The sequence below is a fragment of the Neopsephotus bourkii genome, unplaced genomic scaffold (assembly GCF_033783945.1).
Source record: "Neopsephotus bourkii isolate Nb327-2 ecotype Australia unplaced genomic scaffold, CSIRO-AGI_Nbou_v1 NB_616, whole genome shotgun sequence".
Taxonomy (NCBI): domain Eukaryota; kingdom Metazoa; phylum Chordata; class Aves; order Psittaciformes; family Psittacidae; genus Neopsephotus; species Neopsephotus bourkii.
Window position 1 is genome coordinate 2,240,129 of NW_026901116.1, and position 22,135 is coordinate 2,262,263.

Here is a 22,135-nt window from a genome sequence, read left to right on the forward strand (position 1 = left end):
TCTTAAGCTGTATCCCTGAGTCTAGAGAAATAGGCTTTGTTTTCCACTCTGCAGTAATTCAGTGCTTCAGCTCTTCTACCTTTTAATTCAGTGCTCATGAAGGGATAAGAATCTAGTCAGAAGCTTTCATTTGAGAAAGCAGCTAAGCAGTGACACTTTCACTTCAGTCTCATCTAATAGATATCCCTGTAGAGAATAAGGGGGGGTGGGAGTCAAAACTTATTTGCTGCAGTAAATTCACTCATAAAAATTAAGAGCACTGTTTAAACTGTCAGAAGAACTATACCACATGGGGTTTGGCACATAATGGAAGATGGCTTCTTGTTCTGCCTTTTGAGAGGGAGAGAAATTGGGAAGTCTGGTTGTCCTTGTAGGTGTTGGATGAGAAAGCAGAGTCTGGGGAGTGAAGACATGGACCTGGGGAGATATCAGAGGCATGAATGTGGATTGCTGCGCTATGTATCCTAGCTTCTTGGGGTAATGCTTTCCAGTTTTGTCTCTAGAAACCTGACCTTCTGTCTTGCTGAAATTGCTTTGTTTGCATTCTTTTAAGCGATGAAGTCTTAGAAAGAAAACCTGGGGGAAAGGAACTGGTGGATTGAGGGAAGTGGTGTGCCAGTGTGGAGAGGGGGAACTCCCACACCATGGTAATAAAGTGCTCCCTGGGCTGTAGTTCTCTTCCTCCTGCCTATAAAGGCTAGTGCAGGGGTTGATTCATACTTCATGGAATCCCTTCTGCAACTTCAGGCAAACCCTGGAGCACTGTAATGTTGATCTCTTATGTGTCTGGAGACTTGTATTCCTGCCCAGGCTTCCCCGAGCTAAACACTTGCATTGGTTATTGCAATGTTTTATAACTGCCCCTTGGTTGAGGTCTTTTAATTTCAGGAGTGGAGCTGAGATGGGGAGAGGAAACGTGGGTTTGTGTGTGTGTGTGCATCAGGCTGTGAGCCTGTACCTTATTGCTGGAGAAAAGAGGATGCTGCCTTGCTCTGTGCTGCATAACTCGAACCCATTGCTCCTCTCTCCAGCAAAACATGACTAAGGAGCCAAGACCTTGGATATTAAAATCCCCTAAGCCTTGTGAAAGGAGAGGCACGTGGAGCCTGCTGATATGTTTGCCTTGCTGGCTGCTACTGAGCATGCACTTAAGCGCAGTCTGGCTGGCCTTGTCCTTAGCTAGCACCCCATAAACATAAGCTATGCTTGCTTGTGCTAAACTGATTGAGGAAATATGAAGAGCAGGAGGAAAGATTAATCACACTCTCCAAATCTTGTCTCCTTTTATTCTGCTCAGTTAAATAGTGGGATGCCTCTTTCTCTAGATTCTCAGATGCAGATGATGTAGCCCACAAGTTACCCTTCCTACCATCACTTCTGCTAATGTGATGACCTTTAAGCTAGTCCCATAGTTCCATGCTTGTGTCTGGACTTGTGTATACACCCCATCACCTTTTACCTCCTGGGCATGTTATACACCATTCCTGATGTTAATGTGTGTGGCCCCTTCCGTGGGGGTTGTAACAACTTCTCAAAAGGCTCCAACAAGCCTGTTTTGATGTCTGAATCCCATTGCTGCAATGGGACAGGATTATGTAGGGAGAAGACAAATTACCAGGGCTGGACTTTAGCCAGGACATGGTAGGGTGGACGCCTGACTCTTTATCCCAAACGTGCCATTGCATCTTTTAATTACAAGGTTAAGACCTCTGGTTTATGACTCATCTGAAAAAACAGCACCTCCAACATAATTGCCTGAGCATGTTGCCTAGGGGACTATTGCTCATTAGTGACTCAAAGCAACGAGTGCCACCTAATGAAATGGCACTGCCTGCTGTAATACCCCAGCCTTGCCCTTTTCATGCCTAGTCCATGCAGCGACCAAACCAGAGTCTCCCATAAAGGCGTGAAGTCAATCCAGGCAATGCTGCAGTTAGAAGATGTTTCTAATGAAGAAACCAGTGAGCCAACCCTGAATTCCTGCTCCTTGGGTGTCATCAACCCATAGAAATAAGTGTGTTTGGTTAAAGGAAAAGCAAAGAGCGTCTCATTTTGCCTAGTGAAGGATGAATGTGTTGCTTCAGGCTTTCTCAGAAGCCATAGTAGAATGAGAAATGGGTATGCCATCCTGGTGGGAATGTCACTTCCTTGAGTAATCTGTCTGCTTAGGCGTATTTTGTTTGTTTCTCTGAAATACGTAAATGCAATCATTACACAATAAGAGTGTCTTTCTTTAGAGAACTTTCCTTTGATCATTACCATGCTAATCAGCCTGGATGGATCTTCTCCTTCCCTTCCAGGTGGGGGGAAACAATTGTAATGGGTGCCCCTTGGCCACTGCGCGTTTGTTCCTCCAACCCATTGTTCTGGGATGGACTTGGAACATCGTGTTTCTCTCTTGGACCAGACACTTGAATTGCCCTCGGGTTTGTGTGGTTTGTTTGTTGGTGTTAAAGTGGTCATCAGGGTGTCCCTCCAGGAGCCTGTGCAGTTAAATGCTGTCTGCACTGAAAGGTCTGAGCCACACTGGGCTGTGACAAGTGCTAGGGCTGGAAGGTGCTGTCGTCAGTGTGTGACTTGTATCCGCCTGACAAACAAAGGCTCCCGGTGGACCAGGATGAATTATGATGCTTGAAAATGCAGTGCACTGTAAAAGCAAGGGGGGAAAACCCACCCCTATAATCTGTAAGCCAAAAGTTATGGGGTAGAGAAAGTGTCTTTGGGAAACAGTCTCATACCTCAAGCGAAAAGCAGGAAGCCTAATCTGTAGAACAATAAAGCAGGCAAAACCTCTTTCCTTGTTGGCCCAAATTCATCCCAGGCTTGCGTAGGTAATGTTTGATTAGCCTAATGAAGTGGGGAAAGACAGAGCAAATCTATTCCTCTTTCTGATTGCATTTTGGCTGGGAAGAAGCATGTCAAGAGGCAGCATCTAGGAGCAGATTTTGAAGGGGCTGCTTGGGTGACTCTTGCTCAAGGCTTGATATGAAGAGTTCTTCTGGTCTGATTTTATGGTTATCTCACCATAAAATAGGGCATGCACCTGTACTGGAAAGCTGGTGTTTCTAGCCCACACAGTCTGAACTGTTAAATACTGTTAGTATTAAAAACAGCCAGGCTGGGTTTGGGTACCAGACTGATCACACCTGCAAGCAGGTGCTCCTCTGCTGCTGGATCATCTCTTTGCATAATAAATACCCCGTTTGCCAGCAGTTATTTGCAGAAATGACTCACCAGCAAATAAAGTGTGTTCCATGGGCATTCAGTCCTGGTGCTGCTGTGTTTGTGGGTTCAGTCTTGGTCAGCGTCACTTCCCATTTGTGGCTTCCTTGTGAGACCCCATTGGTGCAGATGGTGTTTGCTGCAGGACCCCAGCTCAGGAAGCGAGCCAAGGAAGGCTGCAGTGTTCGGGTGCTTATCTTCAAGTGCCAAGCACTGTTGGGGGATATCCTAATGATTAGGGAGCAGCAAAAAAGGATGCGAAATCCTATTCCCAGCTAAATTGTTTTCTAAATTAAACTGGTTCTTTTTATCTGTAGTATAAGGTAGAGCTTTAGACTTCATTATGGCATATAAAAGCCTTGCAGATACTTAGCTTCTATTAATGTTTGGATGCACTTGTTCAGGTTTGATAAGTCACCAAGATGATCAAGCCTTGTCCTGATCTTTAGTCTTGCAGTGTTGTGGTCCCAGTCCAGGATGCCTGAGACTGCTTAGCTTATTTTCAAGCAGTGACTGTGACTGTAAGGAATATTCCTGTAGATGTTAAAGTCAATAATCAAAAGGTTAAAGTTTCCACATTCAGGAAAACCTAATGACTGCAGTATTTTGTGACTGGCTTTGTTGTAGTCTAGGCTTACGGTGAGTTTAGTCATTCTACGTCTTTATGATTCTTATGTTTCCTTTCTTTCCTGTCTTTTTAGAGTCTCCACCAGCAGCAATGTCAAGAAATGGATACTTCTTTGAAGAAAGTGGCAAGTATTATTTGTCTTATTTGTGCCTAGTATATCACCTTAGTGGAAGGAGAACTTGAAAGAGGTGATATATCTATTTAGCTTAAGCAGCAAGCAAAGACAGTCTTGCATGGAGGTTGTGTAATCTCATACTGGAAGCAGACTCTGCATTTTTAAATCCCGTAGATGATGTAGATATTCAAAGCAGTAAATAATCATCTTCATGTTGTCATCAGTGACTATTCTGGGTGGCTCCTTGTTTTTCAAGTTCTTTCATTATGTTTTTCCTGTAATACAGGCTGGCAGGTGTATTTGTCTGTGTTTCTGGAGCGGAGAACAGATGTAGGTGTCAGATCCCTTTGGAGACATCCTGCCAAGAGCATCAGGCAAATGTCGGATGGCTCTGGTAAATGCATATTTATTGCAAAGTGCTCGCCAAGATTTGTTTTCTTTGAAGCAAGATTAAGCTTTGGTGTTTAGAAACCTGTGTATCATCTGCCTTAACAAAAGTGGATGGGTTCTTGGAGATAATGTACTGATCAAGGGACGAAGTATCATGCAACCAAACTGGAAGTGCAGTGAAGTCCCAGCTTCTTTACTGGATTTGGAGAAATAGTATATGTGAGGGTTGTTAGGGAGAGATCAAGTTCAGTGGTCAACTCAAGAACAGCCTCTTTGGGATGTAGTCTCTAAGGGTTTTGCCTTCTTGCCCTTGAGAAGGTGCAGTGCTTGGAGTGTTCAGGGTCTTTAAAAGGGTGAGAGCAGAAGACTAAAATGCTCCAGTTAAGTCTCTAGATGCTTGTAAGCTGTCACAAGGCTCATCCTTCTTGTTCCAGGGGTCCAAGACTTAGGTTAACCTTTGGGAAGGGGAAGCTGAATGTCCGCCACATCAGCTGTAGTAAATCCATCATCACTGTTGACAGTGCTGCCTTTGGCACTGCTTTCTCTGAAAGCATTATATGGAGCCAATTTCTAGGAGTAAAAGGATGAAATTGGAAGCAAATACTCTTATCTCTAGTAAGAGGTCTTTTCTGAAGGTTGGGTTGAGTTGCAGAAGGGCAGAAAATAATGCCTGCTCTTAGGGAGGCTTTCTGTGGACATGTGGGGCATGGGTAGCCCTGCTCCTAGCTTCTGTAACTTACTTGTGGCCCGTTGGGATGTTGATGCTTTCTTGAGGACTGGGAATGTAAGAGTGATCCAGGTTGGGACCTAGGACTAAACCTCCAGCTTCTAAGGGCTTGGGTAGAAATGCTGCTGTGTTTAAAGAAAAGACAAAGGTGGTCATCTTCTAAAGCCACCTACTTCATCCCAAGCCCTCCTGCCACTCAGAACACAAGCACAGCTACTTGTCATAGCATCTTATGTTCCACATGTCCTATGTCAGTCTTGTCTTCCTCAAACTATCCAAAGAAATAAATCCAAACCCAGATCTCTGAATGTTTTTAGAGCACACATTTGTAGTTGTGCAAAACTCTCCTGTGAGATATGCTTTTCTTTGTCAACCTGGTGCCATGGCAGTGAGCATTTATTTCTGCCCTATTTGTGTTATTACTCAGCTTCCTCTGTTGTCTTAAGGAGATACTACCTTCGAGCTACTATTAAGGATTTAATGAATCTCTGTATACTTCTTTCCTGTTTCTGCATGGTTTAGGGGAAGGAGAAAGGTTGCTTGCATGTTCCTCTTCAGCCTGCATGTGGTATTGAATGTTGTATTAATTGACATTGAAAATACAGTGCATTTCTTGGTTATTTCATGCTCAAATCCGCTGTCATTCTTGTTTCTCATTATAAACTGACCTTTTTTGATAGCTGAGTTGCTGGTGAGTGATGAGTCACCTTCTACTGCCTGATTTCACTCAGGGCTTGTTTTTTTCCTGTACAGAATATGTGGACAGCACATCTCAGGGGTTGCTGGTGTGAATATTCACATCCCTCTGCAAGGCAGTGCTTTGGTGCTTTCTGCACAGAAGGTTCATGCACTTGGATTCTTAAAGACTTACCCAAAAGCTTAATCAGGGCTAGAGGAACCAGCAGAGAAAGAAATCACCTTTTCACATAGTTTCAAAACACACGGTTTTGAAACAGTTATGGAATCATTAACTGCTCGTTGGCATCATTTGATCAGATCTGCCAGTTGGTTATGGAGAACAAGAGATGCACTTGTCCCACCTGTAAAATAAAAAACAATCCCCTAAGCTGTTGGGGGAAGGCAAAGAAAAAACAATAAACCTCTTTGATTCCCTTAGTGCTTAGATTCTCAGTACAGAAACACCTTTTGGTGCTATTGCTCTTTGCACAGTCGAGCTTTTCCTTTATCTCCCCCTAAGATCTTGCATATACATATGGCTTTCTGTATCCTTAGTAATTAGGATGTTTTTGTTTCTGACCATATCTGAGGCTCTGTTCAGAGACTGTGTGTCTCTGCCAGCTCACTCCTTTCTTTTCATGCTCTCGTTGTGTTCTCAATAGCAGTTGCAGCATTGCTATAACTTAAAAGCTGAGGCTCCAGTTTGAGTTTAAGTTGTTGTAGTGAGGGTCATCTTAGCTGGGGCACCAGATCAGTGCTTTGTATGAATTTCTTGGCTATTTCCTGTTCATAAAAACTTACTGAAGGATCTAATAATCTGTAGCTCTGCTGATTTACTGATGAGCTGAAGAAAGCCCAGGAAGGATTTTCTAGTGAACAGATGCTAATATATGATTCTTCTTGAAGGTCAGAGTATTGTTATGGTCCCAATTATGTAAAAACCTATTTGATAACTTCTTAAATGGCTAAAAGTCTGGAAAGTTAATCAAAGGAGTCCCTGTCATAAGCTAAAAGTTCCAGTTTCCAGCATATGCTGCTTTTCCCCTATCGCTAGGAAGAGCTTGACTGAAAGCCAGTTTTGTGGCCTTTAGTGCATTGCAGAAGGTAAATGCATGCAATATGACTGGGGAAAAAAATAAGCTCTTTAGTACCTTGTTCTGTAGAGGCAACATTAAGAGGAAAAATAAGGAACCAAGTTTGTGCTTGTGCAGTTAGAAGTTCCTGATTGGAGAGTGTGGTGGAGGAAGGTGTGATGGCAGTTGTTGGCTGTGTTCTGTATTCAACCCATGTACAGTGTCAGTTATAATAGTTGTCCTCTGACATGTCTTGCTGATGAAAATCTAGGCCTTTACTCATACTTCTGAGTCTGGAACAAGACTGTTGCACATGCAAATGGACAAAAACTGGCATGGCCCAGTAATAGTTGGTGTCCCCTTCCCATCCCATGAGCAGGCTGTGTGCTTTTCAGTTGAATCCTCAGCAAGGTTGATTTGTCAAATGAGTTTTCAAATGAGTTGGCAAATTTAAGTGACTAATGAGATGATTGTGTAGACCCAATCCAGACCTGAAGATAATTGGAGTCCTGATGAAATGCAGCTTGGCAATCAATGTGCAGAATAACTACTCATCAAGCCCCACATTGTCTCTTGGCTGTCAGCCTCCTTCACCCTCTTTGGTGGTGATGGGGGAGTATTCAGTGCCTGCTACAAGTGGATTAGCCCTGAAGGCACTGGTATTAGCTGTAAGTGATTAAATTCTGTCAGTATATGATGAGGTCTTTAATTGACCCAAGAACTTTCCCTGATAAGATGCAAAACCAGAGTCTTTCTAGTTCCTCTTGGAAAATCCAAAGGAAGGAGTACTGCTGTAGTGCTGGCGATGTCTGAATTGCTGCATTGTTTTAAAGCTGGCTCAAGAGATGTTGCAGCATAGATTTTTTTTCTTCCACAGAAAATCCCTCATTGCTTGGTCTCCTCTGACTTTTTAATTGGTCTTGCTGGCACAATAAACTGTAGTTGTGTTGAAGGTCCCCAAGGCCTCAGTCTGGCTTGGGATGCTTGGCTGTATTTTGTCTGCTTGTTTTTGTTGTTCAGTTTGGTATGCTGTGCTATGGGGTGTTCTTTTTCTTCTTCAAATTTGTTTTTTATCTGCCTTGGGATTGTTTCCTTAACTAGGAGATTAATCTAAATGTCTTTAGAAACAAACCCTTTTGTGATGGGTTTTCCTCGATGAAATGCTCCTTTTACCAGCAGGAGATGCACTACTGCTACCTATAAACAGCCCAAGGCTTGCAGGTCTCTTGCAGGCTTTTATTGCTGAGAACTATCAGGAGGCCTGTAAGAAAATGAACACTCCTGGTTTCCGTGGGTTCTGGTACAGAACTTCAATTCCACGTGCTGCTGTGTTTTGTGAAAACAAAGCAAAGAAATAAAAACAGAGCCCCACTGAATTACTTGGATTATTCACAACATTTCCTAGAAATCTGGCTGCAAAAATACAATACTGGAATTAATTCAAAAGTGCCTGGGTGTTGTTTTTTATTGTAGCAGATCAGTTCTTCCAGTTCTGGTATGAGTTATTACTGAAGTGGCAGAGGAAACTTTATGGTTCCATCTGGCTCTTCCTGATGAAAGTGTGACTTGAAGTAGAGCTGGAAACGTGCATCTGAAGTTATGGCCAATGGTAGTGGGAGTTGTTATTTCAAGGATGCAGATCTGGTTTTGGTGACTCACCTGCTAGCCTCTTTATATCTCTGTTTTGGCAAGAAAAGCTTAGGTAATGGACTGACATCTCCATAGCAGGTGGCTACTACTCCAGAAGGGTACAAACCCTTATCTGATGGGCTCCTAATGACTGCTCAAGAGCCAAGAAGCGTCACCCAACAGTTCCCCACATCTTCCACCCATTAAGCTACCTGTGGAGGGGCTGGGATTGGAGGATACCTCTGTAAATCCCATCTAGATGACCCACAGAATTCACTAGTCTACCTGTGCCAATGCATAATATCTGGTTTAATAAAGGAGGTCCTCTAACAAAAGCATGGGAGGTAGGTTCGGGACCCCTTTTGCCCATAAGCTGTCAGCAGCAAACCCTCAGTCCAAGAAAAGAGTGTGTGGATGACCCCTACCCTCCCTAGTTGTCTTCTCCTGAGCAGACATAAACCCTGTCCATGTGGCTGCCTGCTGCATGATGGGCAAAGCTCCTTAGGACAAAGATAGTGAGCTTTGCCAGGGAATCTCTTGACTGTGAACCAAAGGAAAAGCTTAACATTCTAGCGAGCATCCAGCTGTATGCAGAGAACTCCTTTATTTAATCAGCAGCACTTAAATCTTTAATTCTGTGGGAGACAGCTTTGCAAGATGTGAGTTGATGGCAGCCTTTGGAGGGTATTGCACTGTGGGTACAGCCCTGCAATTGTTCTTGTCTGTGAAATGGAGTAAACTGTTAAGAAGGAATCTTAAACAACTGCTTTTCAGACTCCTGTAAGTCAAAACAATAAGTAAACCCCTCAGCAGGAGCATGTACGAATATTTACCAAAAAGATGCTGTTCCATCAATGTGCTTGCTCTCTTTGTCTAAAATAGAACTATTTTGATAAGTAGGTGAGATGCATCGACATACGAGATGGGATCAGAAGCTTGTCTTGGTTAGTGTGTGAGTGGGATGCTGTTTAAACTTTTCTACCTAGAATGCTGTGCAGACTGGAGGACTGCTAACACTTGTACAAAGTTCTTCCCGGTCTCTCTTGAATCCTTTGATTGCTTGATCCCTGCTAATTTTAACTAACTGTAAGGTTATCTAACCTTTGGAGGCAACACAAGTCCCTGTTTTTGTGCAGAGTGTAAAGGTCAAAATGGAGGTGGAGGCTCCACTATTAATTGAGTTTCCTTTTGCACCCAGTGTTGGGGATTTGGGTATTTTCCGAGTGACGCAGTGAGGCTGCAAGCCTGCAGCACTTGGGGAACAAAGCAAGAGCTGAAAGCTCAGACTGATCACTTCAGATTAATTAAAACTTCATGCTTTTCTCGAAAGTGAATGTCTATTGTTGGATAGAGCATGTTGAAAATCCATGAGTGGAAAAATCAGCTGAAGCTGACTTCTTTTTAACTTAATGCCAGTCTCATGACTAGGGTTTAGGTAGATATAAGATTTAATTCTCTCTGAGTTCCTTTACAGCGTTGCTCAAAGAACCAGACCTGATGTTAGGGTGATGCCCCCTTACCTCTACAAGCTATTGAATATATTATTGCTTCAGTTGCCCTTTTGTACTTGACGTGTAATTCTTCTGAGAAAGTTGATGTAAATAGCTCTTGAGCTGCTCTAAAGCAAGGACTTGCCAATTCACTTGACTGGCTGCTCATGTAGCTGTGTGAGGTTTACAGCTGGAAATGCTGAGTGGGGCCAACTGCTGGATTTCAGTTCTGAATGGATCAGGATGAGTGACAAAAATAGCAGAAGCAGTGATGTTAGAAGGAAAGCCTTTGCTTTTCCCAGGGTGAAATGCCTGAGGCTGCTGAATCCAGCCGGAGCACAGCATGTACTGATGTTCCTATGTTCTGGCAAGGTGACCACAAATGCTGTTTCACATAGTCAGTAAAAAGGGCTGTCCTGCAGTTAGCTGCCTTCTCTGCCTAAAAACTTGGCTGAGTAACCTGAAACTGCTAGTTGATAAAGCTGGACTGCCAATCACAAGAGCTCAAAAGAAATCTTTTAATGTAACTTTAGCTTTCGGGCTCGTTGAAGAGACTTTTCATGGGAGGAAGCAACTACCACCTCTGGAGAGGAGGCAATGTCGTTCTGGAAGCAGGGACTTGCTTTTGGCTGAGGGCATAGGTGTTGCGCTGCAAACAGGTGCTATAAATGAGAAGGCTTTTCCAGACTTAGTGTAGACTACTTTGGAAGAGGAGGGTAAAAAACCAGTGGTTTCCACAAGACTGCTTTGAGCATTCAGAGTGTTAATGCAGCATATGTGGTCCTACAGAAATCGAGGCAGCAATTCTTGCAGAGACTTGCCAGAGGTCGATAGCTTTTGACAAGCTTTGATTTTTCAGCTTTCCTATTTTGCCCTAATCTCACTACATGAACATGTACCTTAATCTCGCCCATATAAGTTTTTGCTGTTAAAACAATAGCAGCAATATATTTGCCTAAATAAAACGTGTAGCATGCGTATGCCCAGAACTATGCTAATGCTAAAAGGAAAAATGCTTCATCTCCACCCCCAAACCTCCTTCATAGTTATTTTGTCTGGCTTAGAGTGACCTCCTTCATAGTTATTTTGTCTGGCTTAGAGTGTTAAACTGAGTCTGCAGCAAAATGGGGGTAGATGCACTTGCACTCCCAGCCTCCTGGTTAGCGTGCATGCTTTCACATGTTGATTAGAATACCATGATTTGCTTTGTCCTCTCTGAGGCTCACTGAGAGGTTATGCTGGCGCTCTCTCTGGTGTAACCCTCATAACCTGGGATGCAAGATGATGTTGTTAGTAATAGAGCTGCTTCTCTCCCAGGAAACTTGAGTTTGATTAAGGTTTGGCTTGTGCTGCTCCCACAGAGCACTTAAACCTTTCTAGGGAGCATATACGATGTGGCTGAAGCTGTGCTTCCTGCTAATTACTACTGTGATGAGTTTTATCACTCCAGGTGCAGCTGCCAGTGACACCAAAGCAGTGGTGGGAGAGGCAATGCCACCTCCCATTGCTGCTGTTCTATTCACTGCCTTTCCTGACAAAGCTCTGAGCTCTTAAAGCTCAGCTCAAAAGCAAAACAGCTGCAGGGCATGTGCGTTGTCAAAGCCGTGAGAGGGTTTATAGCAGCAGGACCAGGGAGATGGAGTGGATCTGAGGAGGTGATGAAAGGAAAGCAGGCTAGTGATGGGTGTTTTGATATTAGGGCAAGACAGGACTGGGCCAGCCATGAATTGCAGGGGAAAAGGTGATGCTTTAGGGGGGGTGGATAGAGAAATTGCATTTTCTAGCTTTATTTGTTTTCCCAGCCCCTGCTGGGAGATGGTTTAATATTGCATAGGATGGGTTTAAGGTATTAGAAGACTTAGGGTCAAGGCATGAGCTGCTCACAGCTGTATGGGGTGAGGAGTGGATTTAGTTCCTGCAGCACTGAAGGGTACTGCCATGCTGTCCTTTGCCTTCATGCACTTTCAGTGCTTTTCCATTTCTCTTTGCTATAAACTGTCTTGCAGGGTGGAGTGAGGGGGATTGTCATGATCATGGTGTTCTTAAAGGTGCTGGAGGGCGGGACCTATTCTCAACCAACCTTAACTTGGTTCCTCACTCAGTAACATCTCTTTTCTGTAGTGCTTTTAGACCCTGTTTCAGGCTGAAGGTGTACATCCTGTGCTCAGAGGTCTGACTCGCCCTGTAATGTATCTCATGGAGCTTCAACAAATGTTGCCCTCAAATGAAGGTAGCAATCTGCAGTGATAGGGATGAGGGGGGCATCACTTTGGAGATCTTCAACTCTTCCCCAGCTGATCTGAGCCATTATGCAAGGGTTTCTAACTCGGTCCTCCACCTCACTGAAGCAACTGCTCCTAACACAGGCTATAATGTATTCCTAAGACAGTGCTTCTATACGGAAACCTGACTGATATTTAGACAAATGATGCACTGGCCTCATCAGATCCCACTCTGAACTTCTGCAGAACACCAGTCAGGCTCTGAGAGGAGCTGAACAGCTTCTGCTGTCGCTTGTGGCATCTGCTGCCCTTCAACCAGCAGGGGTGGCACTTGGTGATCATCAGGCCATGGGGAAGAAAACAGCTGCAAGGCTGGAGGCAGCTGTTGAGCTGTGCTCAGAGGGAAGGGAAGGTGCATCTGCCATGCACACAGCTTATCTCCTCACCTCGAGGTGACCCTGCGTTTGACAGGCAGAAGTTGGCTCATGTTTTAAAACAGCCTGACGAACCGATAGGCTTGAAGGCTTCAGCCCAGGAGGGGTTTGAAGCCTTGAGGTGGTTTAGTGACAAAGCAGACACCTGCCCGGGAGTGCAGTTCCTGTGCAGCCCAGGTTTGGGATTATTTGCAAGCAGAGTGTTTTGTCCGTTCCCTTGCCCAAGGGACATGAGGCTCGGCTGCCTTTTGTTCTGCTCTTTCCTCCCCTAAAGAGGGAGGAACAGAGGATGCTTCCCTTGCCAGAGTCCTCGCTGACCTCTGCCCAACCCTCTGATCCTACTCCACCCTTGCCCTTCTTCCAGCTCCTGTGTTGCTTCTCGCCTGTCTCCAGCTCTCTCTGCTTTCAGGGCCCACCACTGCTGCTGTGCTTATACCAAGCCAGTTTCAGTGGCCCTGAGAAGTGAATAAATACTCTTCACTGCTTGGCTGTTACCCACTTATCCATCTGTACCTTAACTGCATTAGGACAGTGGGGAAAAACTCAACCATGTTGTGAGCTGCATGCTCAAACCATTTTACCCCCATGTCCCTCCCATCTGACCCCAAAGAGGGAAGGATGGAGAAGCACAAATCAGTTGTGACAACTGCCCTGGGGCTGCAATCATGGATATGGCTGAGATGGAAAAGCTGGGTCATGGATTTGAGCCTACCCCAGGCTGATTTTTTGCTTTGCCAGGGCTGCCCAAGCTCTTCTGGCACGAGGGAGACTGTGACCATTGCTTTGATGAGGAAAGGTTATGATGTCTATGATGTGTTTCAGAGCAAGCAACCCCCAGATTTGATGCTTTGTTTGGGAGATGCTTGCACAGGGCTTTGCAGTACTTCTAATGCCAGGAGGCAGCCTGTGTAGGTGTTTTTCCATTCCTCCAGGACACACTGCCACTCAATCCTGGCACATCTGCCAACCCTTGTGCAGGTTCATCCTTGGTGGTGCCTGCAGAGCCATGGTGCTTCAGGTGTTGTGTTCAGGGCTTTCCTGTCATTCCCTCGCCTCACTTCTTTCTGTCTTTGGACAAGTTGGAAAGTTGGGGCTGTTCAACCTGGAGAAGAGAAGGCTGCGTAGAGACCTCAGAGCAGCTGCCAGTATCTGAAGGGGGCCTATAGGGATGCTGGGGAGGGACTCTTCATTAGAGACTGTAGTGGTAGGACAAGGGGTAATGGGTTAAAACTTAAACAGGAGAAGTTTAGATTGGATATAAGGAGGAAATTCTTTACTTGTGAGGGTGGTGAGGCACTGGAATGGGTTGCCCAGGGAGGTTGTGAATGCTCCATCCCTGGCAGTGTTCAAGGCCAGGTTGGACCGAGCCTTGGGTGCCATGGTTTAGTGTGAGGTGTCCCTGCCCATGGCAGGGGGGTTGGAACTGGATGATCTTAAGGTCCTTCCCAACCCTAACTATGATTCTATGCTTCTAAGTTTCCATCGTGCAGGGATGGCAACAGCTGCCTAAGCTCCACCAGCAGCAGAGGATGGCACCCTTGGTGCATTTTGCTGGCTGTCTGGTAGGCTGGGTGGGGATGGCAGCACCTTGGATGCTGAGAGGAATGAGTCCTGTTTATTCCTTTCAAGCAGATAAATGAAGGAGGCAAAAATTAGGAGAGGGAATATTCTATGAAGGAGTTTTTTGCCGTGTCTTCCACACCTTGAATAAGCAGCTCAGAAGCCACCTGAAGGCTTGAATCCCCCACATGCCCTTTGCAAAGCTCTGAGCCCTCCTGGGCACACCACGAGTGCCTGTCATCTCGCTGCTCGCAGCAGGAAGTGCTGCAGCCCCTGTCCTGTGTTGCTGAGTTCCTGTTTGTGGCCTCCCTGCTCCGGGTTTGTTTTTGTGGTGGCGAGCTGTGGTCTCGGGATCCCTCCGAGGCTCTGTGTGCTGCTTTCAGCTGCTGCCGCCTCCACCTTCTGCTTATACGAGCCTTTAAAAGGCATCAATATTTTAGTTCCCATTGAAGCCTCGAAGCTCACCCTTTTCATTGCGCTGCTTGTGAAATGGATCCCTCCTGCTTCAAATTAGGCAGGAAAAGACTTTGTCAGAAGCTGCTGAATAATCCCGGTAATGTAAAAATTGACATTCTATAATGTTCCTAATTCTCCTAATTAAACACGATACACGAGCACCCCACAAGAGTCCTCCAGCTGCCTCGTAAGGCAGCGTTGCAGTGAGCCAGCTTTGCTGTCGAGTGAAGCTAGGTTAAACTCTCATTAGAAGCCTTGCAAAAGGCTAAGGAGTTGTCTGCTGTAATTAAGAATCTTGTCTCGCTTTCTCAGCACTGCCATCTCCAGTGACTGCTCCTCTGCCCCATGGGCAGCTCTCGGTCTGTTCATCCCTATCAGGTGTCTCCTTGGAAACTTTTTATGCCCTTTGTTTTTCCTCCCTTCCTCCTTCAGTTTCAAGCTGTCTGGTGACAGCCGAGGGGATGGAGGTGTTGGGTTTGGGGTGGGCTGAGGCGGCCGTGGCTGCTTGGTGATCTTTATGGCTTCAGGTTGGGAGTTTCCAGCATGGATTTGGATCTGAGAGGAGCAAAGTGTTGACTTTTGGCTTTGCAACTCACCCCAGCGGGGTGAAGCCTGTGGTCTCACCTCCATAAGCAGCCCTTCAGAGCCATACCTCAGCTGATTGATCCTCCACCAGACAAGGGGATACAGCAGCCCGTCGCTGGGTGCTGCTGAGGCCTCTGTGCGGCCATGACCAGTGGGTACTGCCGCAGCACAACCAGCGCCAGGACACTGGTGCCGCCGCCTTCTCCCTAACCACCCTCCCTGTCTTGTCACTGTCACCAGGGTACCTCAAATGCGACATGGATGATGGCTGCGAGGCCAAGGAGGAGACGGGGGGCGAGGAGCTCTTTGACGCTGTGAACAACACCGTCGTCTCGGGGGACAGCATCCGCTTCTTTGTCAACGTTAACCTCGAGGTGCCGCCGAACGCCGCCGGTGAGTGCCACCACCACCACCCCAAAAGGGTTCTGTGGGATATGGTTGTTCCTCCCTGAGCAACTTGGGAATGATATCATGGAAACCATCTGCAGAGCAGCAGCATGAAGTGTCCTGATTCCTTTGCCCCCTTCCCTGTGGTAACAAGGCCCCGGGTTTGGGCCTAACACCCTGCCATTGCTCTCACTGCTGTTGCCCTGTTGCTGCAGAGCCATTTCTAGCTCTCCAGAGCCATTTCTAGCTGGGCAATAGGGATTTTTGTGGTGCATGCAATCCCTATGGATCGTTCAGACACTGCTCTGGGGTTTCCCAGGGATTTTGGAGGTGTTTTGATTGTGTTTCGGAATGCTGGAGGTGAATGGGAGCCATGGATGGCCTGGGGCAGTCACTGCTCTCCACAGCAAATGGAAAGGGAAGGAAGAGGGTGTTTTGGGGCTTATGACATGTGCCTTTTGGGGTTAATCACCCTGGCTTGGAGGCAAGTAATCCCTATACTTGCTGTGTGGAGGCAGATAGCAGGTACGAGGAGAGAACCATCCTGTTAGACACCTTTGATGGAGGCCAGGCAGCTGTGTCTGCAGTCTGGGCATTGCTATTGTGTGTTATGCTCTATAAATACAAGCTACTTAGTACAGGTGAGGGCCCATGTGCCAAGCTCTTCCCCCAAATACACTTTAGTAGGATCTGTACATGCTGCAAGCTTCATGCAGGGGAGGAGTACAGGGTTTGCTTGTGGTGGTGGGGCCTGCAGTGCTGTTTGGTGCTGGGGGTGAATCCAGCAGAGAAATGCATCCCTAAGGCTTCCATGCTCATGAAGCTGCAAGTGTCAGCTTGGAGTGGTGGCTTTGCTCCTATGTGCCAAGTGATTTGGGAGCGGGTAAAGGAATGCTGATCAGAAAGCAAGCAGAAGGGAGTGCTTCATCTAGCAGGGACTTTAAGGCTCTTACTGCTGGCAGTGGTACTGTGCTGCTTGACTGAGAATAGAAAGGTAACCATGCAGATGGACATATCTGCCCCAGACTGTGCTCTTTGTGTGCTCCCTACCAAGCCAGCATCCTTTAGAAGCTTTGCCCAAGGTGAAGGGCAAAGCCTGGTTAACGCAAATTGTGTAGGTACCTAAACTACTGTCTATCAAGGGATGAAATCCCTGGTTTGCTCTAAAGGTTGCTTTTGCCTCTAGCACGCTGTTTACCATCCTCTGTAATGCATGTGCTAAATGGTGCAGCTGCTGGAAAATGCAGCTCTGGGACATGGCAGCAGGCTGGGTTTCATCCCAGCAGCTGGAGGTATCCTGGAGCCTGTGTGGGCACTGTTTTGGATAGTAAATGAAAGGGCTCTGGATTATCTCTGGAGTCACAGTGTTGGAAGGTCCTTCAAGTTATTTTTAGGTTACAGTTGACCTGTAGTGAGTGACTATTGGAAATGATGATGGCCTCTTGAATGCTTGGCCCACTTGAAGTCTACTTTTTGAACCAGAGCAATGATTTTGACTTAGGAATAATACCTAGCAATTTTCAAGCCTGCAATTTTACAAATGCCATCTTAATGGAAAGGTTTAAAGGGAGCTGTGCTCTGCTATGGCAAGTCTGGGCTTAATGCCGTGGGGTGCATTGTTCTGGGATGAGGAATGCAAGTGCTGTGGATTCTTCAGTGTCTGAAGAAGCTGACTTTCCTTGTGTCTTCCTGGGCTTTTGATAATTGCTTTCCCTTCTATTCAAAACAGGACAAAAAAGGTTTCCTTATTTCCCTGCAGCGCTGATGTTTGTGATGGTGGTATTAGTTGTGTTGTTCAGCTGAGATGGTTAGCATTTTTAGGGAAAAATGGACTTCGGATGTGCTGGAATTCCTTTACAAATGTGAGGATGCAGGTTTTAAAAGTGGGCTTCAGGCAGAATAAAGGTCCAGCCTTTCAATAAGAGCAGGTCTGAAATGATATTTATTTTTCAGGCTTTACATAGAACCATAGAATATTTAGGGTTGGAAAGGACCTTAAGATCATCAAGTTCCAACCCCCCTGCCATGGGCAGGGACACCTCACTCTAAACCATATCACCCAAGGCTCTGTCCAACCTGGCCTTGAACACTGCCAGGGATGGAGCATTCACAACCTCCCTGGGCAACCCATTCCAATGCCTCACCACCCTCACAGGAAAGAATTTCCTCCTTATATCCAATCTAAACTTCCCCTGTTTAAGTTTTAACCCACTGCCCCTTGTCCTATCACTACAGTCCCTAATGAAGAGTCCATCCCCAGCATCCCTATAGGCCCCCTTCAGATACTGGAAGGCTGCTATGAGGTCTCCATGTTAAAGCAGTCCAGGTAGCCAAAACTCAGGTTCTTCTCTATCAGGCATAGGATTCCTCAGACCCCATGTGTTTGAGTCTTCTGTGCTGTCAGCTCTTCCTCAAAAGCAGTTTTGCTGAAGCATCTTCCAGAGTGGATATATACACACGAAGTCAGTCTCTGGCTGCAGAGAGTTAACTTGATCCTCCCGAAAGCTGACTTCTGAGGTGGTTGAAAGTGGCTGAGAGGAGCCCCTTAAGCTCTTCTAATGAAAGTAGCCTGACCCATTGAAAAAAAGACCCTCTTCAGAAGCTTCCTAAGCCCATTCTAGAAATGAAGTTTAACTGTGCTATGGCCGAGATGTGCCTGGAAGCGTGTTGTTTCTTATTGAGCTGTGCAAGGGGATGCTTTCCAAAAATGCCCTTGCATTGCTGCTGCTCTCTGGGAGTTTGTTTTATACTCGAGCTTTTGCATTCTTGGAACAGAACTATGGAGCTGAGCACTTGCAGTGCTTGTCTCCAGCAAGCTGAAAAGAGAGCAGGTTTTGTCCCAACAATGCAGCATCCCCTAAACACCTCATTTCCATTCCTTAAGGGACCTAGTGCACCAGGATCCTACAAGATCCTCTGGTGCGCTTTAAACACAGAGGAAAAGCAAAACTAAGAGTGACATCTTTCCATCACCATCTCATTTTCTTCCTTTCTCCAAGCTGGGTGAAACCTGTGTTGAGCTGAAAGGCTTCCTTGTGCCAGAGAGCTTGATAGTATGCTGTTGTGTCATGTAAAACCTCCTGGGGCTTGGGCAAAGATGGGCTGAACATGGGCCCTCTTGTACAAAGAGGGCTCTCCAGTTCTGCTTTAGTTGATTTGCTCCCTAGTGTCACATGTACTTGCTGCATGAAATACATTTGCTCAATCTCCAGCAGGGAAAGCCTCTAGGGTGACTTGAAACAAGACAGATGTGGTATCTGTGAGTGTCTGTGCGTGTTCCAGGCATCACAGTTGGGTTTCTTGGCTGAAGGTGGTATCCAAATTTTCTCCTGATTGAGACCTTTTCCAGCAAGCTGCTGTGAGGTTGCTGCTTGCCGTAGTGTAGGCCTGAAAGATCCAAAAAGTCCCATCTGGGGAGAGGATAAGTTGGTACCCCAGGGTCCGGGTGCTGGCAGGCAAACTAAGTGGAATTACAGATGCGGTGACAGCTCTGCCATCATCCTGTCAAGCTGTTAGTCTCTGTATGATGTATGTACAGCTTGCTTACGAACATAATTGGATGCACTTTACTATAATTCTGTTTTAAAGAGATCACTGTGTGGGATTAAACGTTGAGCCAACAAAACATAGCACGGCCCATAAAACTGTGACAATTAACCATTGTCATAAAATGCTGGTCTCTGCACACAGCTGCGTATAAAACAGGAGAGCTTGAATAAATCTGGGGTTTAAGGTATGGCCTATCTCATTTTTAATTAACACTAGCTGCAGTTGCATAGGATGTTGGGCCAGAATCAGTGCAGATGCCTAGGCACTAATGCTTCTTAATCTTGACACTTGGGTCCCTTCTCTTGCGTGTTTTGCTGCTTCTTTGCAGTAGCTGATGAAAAGCGCTTTTTGTTCTCTTTGGTCTCTCGTCTTTCTAGCTTAGTTTTTGGTGATAATACTTGTGTTTTCAGCAAATGTTAGCAGCTTCAACATGAAGGTGAGTCTTCCTGGGAAGCTGGATGCTTTATGACCTGGGATCTGCATTTGTGGAGGAAGATCAGGATAACTTTACAACTGCTTTCCCATTATGTTGCTTACCTAAAAGTGTATTAACGCTTCTGTCCTACTGCTATCTGGTTGTCAATTTGACTATCTCTCTTTGTATTTTATACATGGGCTTTCCCATAAATCCCTCTGGAGCCTGGGCTGCAGGTGTGTGTACCTGCATCCCTTCAGCTTATCGCAGAAACATCGAATTAGTGATTTCAACTACTTGCTGCTTTATCTGTAGCACGCTTGTGTTCATTCACAGGGATTTATATCTAGCATTTTGGTTTAGGTTAACCCTCAAAGTTGGTGGACAAGCAGTGCAACCCTCATTTGTTGCAGTAGGTCTCTGAAGTGTGTAGAGCCACAGCCTTGCTGTCAGTCACAGTGTTCTTATCTGTTTGGCAGCCCTCTTAAATCAGCCAGGCAAATATTCTCATTGTTTGGACCTTATTCTTGCAGTTGGGGGGTTAAAAACGGTTCTTTGGACCTCATTCTTGCAGTTTAGGCCTTAAAAACAATGTGTCACCTCCTTTTACCAGATTGCAATAGAGGTGTTTGCACTGGGGTTTCCTAAATGTGGGCACAACTTAACAGGGATTTGTGGGGCTATAGCTGCTCAACTTTTGCACTATGCATTGTCACTTATAGCCGGTGCTTGTACCAGTGGGTTTAGCTGCAGAGAGGTGCCTGAAGCAGTTTCTTTTGGGGGGAGAAAGCAAAGTCCTGATGGCAGTGAAAGCCAATTGGAAAGCAGGATGTGGCTTTGTCAGGGTGTGTGTGGGGGGAAATAACGGAACACGATTTACGCTTCATGAGAAATTAAAGCCTGTTCCACCCTCTGGACAATTGATCATTCCTAGATACGGAGAATCAACAGTTTCCTGTAATCCACTCCAGAGGCACACACGTGCACGCCCGACGCTGCTGCTCCGAGCAAAACACTCTTGGCCCAGCCCCTGCTGAGATGACTTTAAGGGGACGAGGAGAAATGCTAGATGCTGGCGCCAAGGATATTCCAGAGAGAGTAGTGTCCAGAGACAAGTGGTCTGGGCCTGAATGGGTATCATTCTGCACACAATAGTCACATTTCCTCACATTAATACCAAGGTCCTTTTTATGTCTCGAGGCACAATGCTGACCCACGCGTTCCATCTGATAACTCCTGTTTTAGCAGTTTGATGTCAGCGTGGGATGTTGGGCTCCTGAAGCTTCCTATACTCTAATGGAAAGTGGATACGCTGGTTGTGTTGTGGGGGGGGAGATGACCTCCCTCCGAATTTCCTGATGAGGGTGTTTTCAAAGTGGTGTTCACAAAGCCAAGGGAGGTGTATGTGTGTGAGGGGGGGTTGGGGAGCACGAGTGGCTCTGCACAAAGGCAGCGTTCTTCCTTTTAGGTGCTTCACCTTGAGTTTGCTTTGGAGCAACTTCTCCTGGGTTTTTTAGTACCCTGTCTTTGCAGTTGGAGGCAAATTGTATCCTGGGGTGTATCAGGAGAAGTGTGGCAGCAGGTCAAGGGGGGTAATCCTCCCCTTCTACTTGATTCTGATGAGCCCACATCTGGAGTGCTGTGTCCAGGTCTGGCCTCCTCAGTTCAAGAAAGACAAGGACCCACTGGAGAGGATCCAGTGGAAGCCACAAGGATGGACAAGGGGGATCTCTCTCTCCAAGGGGGATCTCTCCTGGGAGGAGTGATTGCTGAAGCTGGGTCTCTTCAGTCTGAAGAAGAGCAGACTGAGCAGGGATCTCATCAATGCAGATCAGCATCTCAGAGGTGGGTGCCAGCAGGATGGTGCCAGACTCTTTTCAGTGGTGACCAGCGACAGGACGAAGAGCAGGGGCCATAAACTAAAACACAAGAAGTTTCACTTCAGCATGAGGAAGAACTTCTTTCCATTTAAGGGTTTCAGAGCATTGGAGCAGGCTGCCCAGGGGGTTGTGGGCTCTCCCTCTCTAGAGACATTCAGAACCCACCATGGACACATTCCTGTGTGATCTGCTTTAGGTGGCCCTGCCTTGGCAGGGAGGTTGGAGCAGATGATCTCCAGAGGTTCCTTCCAACCCTAATGATGCTGTGAAACCTACTGCAGCTTTTCTTTTAAAAAGCACAAAGCAAATAAGCTGTTTTTGCAGTGCTTGCGTGTCTGAGGAGTTGCGTGTGACAAGTGACACAGCGCCCAGCACCCTTATCTTGTCCTGGCTCTGTACAAGAGCCCCGGTCAGTCTGTCTGCACTGTTGTCTTCTAGCTCCTACACAATGTCCATAGTGCAGTGCAAGACGACAGTCCTTCACACCCCCAGCCGTTGTGATGTCTGTGCTGAGCATTACTCAGGTGAGGTTTTCCTTCTTGCCCTGCTTGCTCCTTCCCAGCCCGCTCCAGAAACTTGCAGCTTGTTGCTTATTCCTGCCTGTCTTTAACCTGGGTTTTGGTTTAAGAGGGATGAACCCAGCTGATTTTAGGCTTTCTGCTGCAGCTCAGCTCAATGCCCTGTTGTGGGATAGC

At 46.2% G+C, this 22,135-nt stretch overlaps 1 protein-coding gene across 8 annotated transcripts in view; it reads left to right on the forward strand.

Annotated features, from left to right (window-relative positions):
• SLC4A11 (solute carrier family 4 member 11) overlaps positions 1-22,135 on the forward strand; it is a 144,858-nt gene that overhangs the window by 61,046 nt on the left and 61,677 nt on the right. For 6 of the 8 annotated variants that reach the window (XM_061351932.1, XM_061351934.1, XM_061351935.1 and 3 more), the window contains exons 2-3: positions 3,924-3,974; positions 15,450-15,602. In XM_061351932.1, coding sequence (XP_061207916.1) covers positions 3,924-3,974; positions 15,450-15,602 — 204 coding nt within the window. The remainder of the gene's footprint in view (positions 1-3,923; positions 3,975-15,449; positions 15,603-22,135) is intronic. The other 2 variants (XM_061351933.1, XM_061351929.1) reach the window with 1 other exon arrangement.